At 37.6% G+C, this 7,003-nt stretch overlaps 1 protein-coding gene across 1 annotated transcript in view; it reads right to left on the bottom strand.

Annotated features, from left to right (window-relative positions):
* Positions 1-274: 274 nt before the first annotated feature.
* NUP58 (nucleoporin 58) overlaps positions 275-7,003 on the bottom strand; it is a 32,382-nt gene continuing 25,653 nt past the window's right edge. The window contains 2 exon segments of the mRNA XM_042457732.1: positions 275-822; positions 2,774-2,869. Coding sequence (XP_042313666.1) covers positions 653-822; positions 2,774-2,869 — 266 coding nt within the window. The 3' untranslated portion in view covers positions 275-652.

The raw sequence follows: 7,003 nt of genomic DNA, 5'->3' as shown, positions 1-7,003 counted from the left end.
AACATCCCCCAGTGACTTTCATGCATTAGATTTTTATGATTAGTCTTTGATACGTTGACAGTGTGTGGGAGGAAAAACGCCAGACTTAAAATATTGGGACTACCAATTTGATCTATGTTATTCTGCTTTGAGACAATTTTTGAAATGTATTATATGTACTCATATACATATGAGTGTTCATTTGTATTGTATATATTTACATACATATACACAAAACCACCCTGACGGTTTTAAAAGGCCATATCAAAAAACAAAAGATATGGATTCAAGCATATGTACTAGAATATATTTTATTTGTACAAACCAAATATGCATCATTCTCTAAGGTTTAAAGCAAATTAACAAAAATATCATCTTACTAATATTATGTTAAATAGATGGTTTTACAGCAGTCTTTAATAATGAGGTACATATCTAAAATACAAAGAAACAAACAAAGCAGGTAAGTGAGCCTTCCTTGATTCACAAAAGCTGCTTGTTACAATTACATTTTATAATCCAGAAAGGGAAGAAGTAACAAAATGTTATAAATCTCCAAGGACACCGAGCATCTACTATATCAGCTTAAAAAAATAGATTATTTTAGGATGAATGAAGTGAATGCAATTGTCCCTTTCCTTTGAACCCAACCCTCCCCCCTCCCTTTTCACATTTATCTCTTTCCCCTCTTGTTTCCAGCTGGAGGTTTCTTCAGCTGAAGAAGTTGTCCTCCTGTGCCAAAGCTTGCAGATGCTGGATTGGACACCCCAAATGTCAGGCCAGCAGATGCAGTGATGCCAGGATTGCTGAAGTTAAACCCAGATGTGCTTGAACTGCCAAAGCCTTGTAGAAGAGGGGGAAATATTTAAAGGTGAGAAGATATTGTGACTTTCTTAGCCTAACCAAATCAAGTGGGGACAAACTACTTTGACATTTTAAGAATGAAACTGTTAGTCTTGTATTAACATTCACCATCTGTCAGCTCATACTCACAACTCTTGTGTGAGAACTTGTTTACACTACCAATGTGCTCAAGTGCATAGACATTCCCATCAAAGACTGCAAAGATAATTGTGACATGATGGGTCATACTGACTTTGAGAGAGACGACATTCTCCAACTATAACTGAAAATCCTTTCTTTAATTCCTAAGTTTCCAAACAGGCATGCTGTTATGAAGCTTTAAAGCCATGAGTATTTCCTTTCTCTATTCTTTCATCGACCAAGTCATCATACATGTTCAGGTAAGTCTATTTTCTCTCACAAGCTGCAATAAAATCAATATGGTTTGATTTGATTAGATGCTGCTGAATGTAATATGCCACCACCTGGCACAAATGCTATTGTTTAAGAGCAGGTGAAAATTTGCATTTCTCTTGGGCCAAAAAGGGTCTAGATCAGTGGTTCGCAAACTTTGATCCTCCAGGTGTTTTGGACTTCAGCTCCCAGAATTGCTATTGACCAAGGTGGCTGGGGCTTCTGGGAGTTGAAGTCCAAATACCAAAGTTTGGGAATCACTCCTCTAGATGGCTAGCATCTTCATGTACACCACGAACCGGCTAAAGCCTGGAGTCCTGGATACAAAGAAACCTCTGAAGTTGTCATCAGGGGAAAAGCAAGAGTAAACCAGGGACATGTAGGGTACTGAGAGAACTAAGTAGAAAATTAAACATTGTATCAGAATGAAGAGAAATTCTAAATGATGCAGATGAGCTACAGAAAACAAAATGGAAAGCAATTTGCTGCCCCTAAGAAAAAGTGTTTTGCAAGTACTTGACTGCCTCTTGACTGAAATGAAGTTGATAGAGACAGTCATTTATTGAAGCAGTTGTAAGGAATGTTGGTATCTGTGATCCAACATTAAATGTGCAACCATTTTTTCTCCTTATACAGTGGAGATGGAACTTACTGAATGGGATTTCTCAGCTGTTTTATAGAGCCATTACAATACAAAGTTTTAACACTATTGCAGCAAGGTGAATTTTATGTTCAGCTGGTTTCAGTATCTTGTGAAAGGATGTTCCTATCCACTCTAAGTGCTCAATTTAAAGTTTTAAATCATTTTTTAAAATTAACATTGGTGTGAGTGTGTGCATCTAAGGAAATTTTTACCACTTCTGCAGGCTCCCCCCTCCCCCAGGATTTTAGATCTAGGGGATGCCTTTATTAAACCAATGAGCACATTGGAAATTTACCCTAGGATTGTTAGACGGAGCAATTTTAGTTTTAGAAAATTATTTTTTTGTCCTGTAGCTTTGGGGATAGGGATGAGACATGGTCTGGTTTAAAACATTCCAATAAATGAAAGTAATAAAGCGGCACTGAGGTCTGGAACCATCACACTTGATAGTGGCATCAGATACTAGAAACAGATATTAGTGAGAAGCGAAAAGGGTGATGTGACTCTGCTTACCCAACTATTTAAAAAAAAAAACATTTTCCACTTAAGCAATTTATTCCTGTATAAAGCCAAATAATGCCTTTCTACTTTTATTTATCTTCCAAAAAAGGGTACTATGAAATACTGAGGGACCAATGTTACAGAAGCAAAATCCCAAAATTTCCCTGAGTATGCTGGACAAGAAAATTGATTCCATTCACTCAAGCTTCTGGAGAATGTATGAAATTCTGCATATCTTCCTTTATAATTAATGAATAGTTAATAATGATCAGTGCCCAAAAATGTCAAAACTATATTTGACATAAATGGATGGCTTCAATTTAAAGACTGAAATGGATGCTCCAAAGTTCAAACTGCCAACTTAAATATCTTAACATCCAGAGTAGAACAAACCTGCACTAAGGCTTCCTGAAGGCTTATTTGTTGCTCCAAATCCAAATGATGGTGCGCCTGTGGCACTGCTTCCAAAACCAGAACTACTTCCAAACCCTAGTGGAACAGTAGTGAAGATAACAGAGATTAAGATACACATAGCCCTCCAATGTGACTCAACAGCCAATATGTAAGTATTAGCTACCTGCTTCAAGCATCAGCATCCTCAGTACTAAATGGCAATGGTTAAAGAAGGCTGACCTCCACAAGACTTCTCACTGCTAATGCCCCAAAGTCCTCCAGATGTGTGGACTCCAACTCTCATTATCCTTAGCGAGCAACTTCTTAAAAAAATTTCTAAACAATGGTGTAAACCTGATCACTATACCAAGTTAAAATATAACTAGAGTATTATTTACACTATTTCATTCTTATACATAAGCCATGGATATGTGTTGCATTTTGTACACTTTCCTTCTTTTTTAACTACACAGGGAATATCTTTTTATTTCTCTACTGGATCCATCTTACCACCGGCACCTACGACACACTGTGAGAAACTAACAAAACACAGAAACCTCTGCAATGCATTGGAAAAGTTTATATTTTCTTCTTTGCACAATTGTTGCTTTGAGCTTTACTATGTCTTGACCCAGCACTTTACCCAGTAATGAAATGTTCATAACAGAGAGATTGTAGCAATCAATGTCTGATACTTAATGGACAGACTTCAGCAGTCAATCTTCATGGGGAGGAAAATGCAAATACCTTTTGTTTGGTACACAGAGTGTAAATATCCATGTATGAATATTTCATCAAATTAGTTCCAGGTGGGGAAAGAGCTGCCTGCAAATATAGCCCCTCAAGGCTGTTTTTAAGCTCCCATACTCTCAACTGTTGGGCTAGTACACTTCAGATCTACTATTAAACAAGTTACACTTTGAGATCTAGACATACAGTGCAATTCTAACCCAAAGATGTGTCAGTTATACAGGGTTAGAATTGCACATAAGTCTCTTTGGCTGGTGGAAATGTCTTTTTCCAGCACAACCCTTTCCAGCTTAATGATCTCAGCAGTCTTCTTGCAGAACTGTTCTGGTGGCTAAGAAATAACAAGAAAAAAGAGCAGAGAGCAGGGTGAGAGAGGAGCGGTGTTATGTGATTCAGACATTCTCCAGCCAGAAGCACAGCTGTGCCAATGCCAAGCACAATCTTGAGGTATTACTTCCCTGGCTGGGAGAGGTTTGGATTCAGCACAACTTTGCCCAAGGTTAAGCTCAGTATCTGCTAAACAGACCCCTGGCTAGTTAAAATACTGTTCTTTTCTCACACTTGTATGCCCTTCTTTTTTGCTCTTCTGATGACATACTCTATTGAGCAGAGCACTGTCAGATCTCTGATTAGTCCAGAAGAGAGTTCTGCTTGTAGAATAGGTTTGTGCCTAATCCTAAAGCTAATGAATTTTTGAGTGAGGATTACACTGTTCATCACAGATTTTGAGCAGACCCATCAAAATCAATAAGACTTTATAGTCAGTGCTGTTTGATTTCTTTGGTTCTCCTCTAAAAATGACTAAACCTCAATCCAAGCATTGGTATGTATATATTTATGTTAGAAATTAATATATCCATTTTAATACCATTGATTTTTATCCTTCTTAGATGGAAAAGTCTACAAATAGGCTCACAAGAAATTCTTCAGTTGGTATCAGCAGACTAAACTCATTGGAGATGTATAATGAAGTTGGTTAGATTCAATGACTAGCTTTACTACTTCTGAATGCCTTTGTTAAATATTTTGGGCTGAACCAAAGTATCTGCTAGCAAACCAAAACTTCCTAGTAAGGGTTTTGGGAAGTTGTAGTCCAAAAAGTAATATTTCAAACTGTGACAGACATAGCAACTAGCACTGTCTCCTTCTTAAAACCATAAAATGAGATGAACATTTAGTAGCATAAGAGAAAGATTTCTTCCATCTCTTGTATCAGTTACATGGAAGATATAAAATCCCATTTACACCAAGATGCTAAGAATATTTTCTTAGAAGTAAATTTTCAAGTTGCATCCAAGGAAATACATACAGGAGTACAACTTCAGCATTCTAGGAAAGAGACTCTTGAAGATGAGTTTATACCTACCTTCTTTCCCAGTCATAACTGGAAAGCAAGACATTCTTGCTTGACTTCTACACCTTAGGGCAAGAAATAGGTCCCAGTTCGTCCTCACTGCTTAAAATGCAGATCTACCTTTGAGAAACTTGAGGCAAATACGACACTGTTCATACTCCCACTATGTCAATGTGTCAGCTTACAGAGCTGTGAGTTTGCCTCTCAAGAACTAAGAAGAGTTTTGGCTTATTCCACCATTTCCAAAAACTGTGTTAAACAGTCAAAGGGAAATATACCCATTCCTTGAAATGCCGTTTGGTCTCAGTGGTTCATGCCTTGGTAACATCCCATTTGGACCACTGTAACAGTCTACTTGGAGCTGCCTTTGAAGAGTGTTCGGAAACTTCCACTGTTGCAAAGAGTTACAGAGACCACACATTGCCCCTCTTGAAACAGTTCCACTGGCTGCCAGTTTGTTTCCGGGTACAATTCAAAGTGCTAGCTATGACCTATAAAGCCCTATATGGCTCAGGTTCAGGCTATTTGGCAGACCATATCTCTGTGTATGAACTGGCCCGGGCCCTGTGATTCTTGGGAGAGGCCCTTCTCTCCATCCCACCACCACCACCACCACCAGCATAGTTGGTGGGGACACAAGAAAGGCTGCTCCTAGACTGTAAAATTCCATGTCCAGGGAGGCCAGAATGGCTCCTTCCTTGTTATCCTTCCACTGGCAAGCTAAAACCTACCCGTTTAGACAGGCTTTTAAAACAGAAAGTTTTTAAGGCATGGAATGGCGTTGTATTGTTTTGAAGTATTTTTTAACACTTATCTTTTAAATTGTATTTTATTCTTTTAATATATAAGTTGTTTTAAAACTGTAATAATTTAATTCTATTTTAATATACTATTTTTGTATACTTTTAACTGTACTGTTTTTTAAAGTTGTGAGCCACCATGAGTCCCAGTTTTGGAGAAAGGGTGGGACATAAATAAATATAATAATATACCAGCTGTGCTCTTTGGGTTAAAGAAGCAAATCCCATACTTTCAGGGATTAGGCAAGTCACACTAGCATACTGAGTAGTTCCAAGTCTTAAAGTGAGAAGACAATTATGATTGAAACATCTGAAATACTCTATGAAATGGGATGTTTATACCAGTGCTTCTATATCATCACCATCTATTTATATAGCGCCATCCATGTATACAGCACTTTACAGTTATGTGTATTTCCCCTGGTTCCATATTTGTTATGAAGTGACCCTGCATGTCTGAACATAGTTCTGCCTAAATGGGAAGGGAACAACTTAGAAAGGATAATTCCTTCCGGCAAACAAACAAACAAACAAACAAAAAAACCAGCTATGTAAAGATTTTCCAGATTAGAGTGGCAAAGTGTTTGTTTCTCAAGAGTTGTGCTGTGTTTTCTTGATTTCGCAATGTATCCGTGTAATAACAGACATCTGATATTACTGTGGCTGCTCAGCAACATCCATTGTCATGCACCATATGAAATACAAGTTCCTTTTGTTTATTCAGCAACATGGAAATGTCAGCCTCTCTCCCTAGAGACAGCACTGAATTTTTCTCGTTCACAAATGCATATATTAGCAACAGGGATTATGTACACTACAGTACATTCTGTTCACGTAGATTTTGATAACTACTGGAGAAAAAGACTGGTACAGCAATATGCTGACACACCAGAATTATATTTGTAAATTAAAAACTGATATAGTTTACAAGTACATCCTATCTCTTACGGTCAAGACTCATATCAAAATGTAAGAGTATTTATGTACTGTAAACCTAGCATAGAAGACTAATGGCCAGGACAATCTGGTGGTCTCCAGAATATTTTTTGTACTACAACTCTCATAATCCCTCATCATTTGTTATATGGGCTGTAGTTGGTGGAAGATGTAGTTCAAAGTATCTGGAAGGCACCAGGTTGTGTATTTTGATTTAGCCTATTTATTTACCTATTTTGTTTATAAGGCTAAGCCCAGATGTTTTCCAGGAATGGTAGAAGATGTGGTCACCTCAGGTGCTCCTAGAGATCACAAAAGAATAAATAGGAAGAATGTGTGTGCAATAAAGATGGGAAGACACCTTATTTTTCTTCATTATAGCCCAAAACA

Source organism: Sceloporus undulatus, chromosome 3 (genome assembly GCF_019175285.1).
Source record: "Sceloporus undulatus isolate JIND9_A2432 ecotype Alabama chromosome 3, SceUnd_v1.1, whole genome shotgun sequence".
In the NCBI taxonomy this organism is placed as follows: Eukaryota; Metazoa; Chordata; class Lepidosauria; order Squamata; family Phrynosomatidae; genus Sceloporus; species Sceloporus undulatus.
Note: the sequence above shows the minus strand (reverse complement) of the source record. Positions and strands in the feature narration are given on the sequence as shown.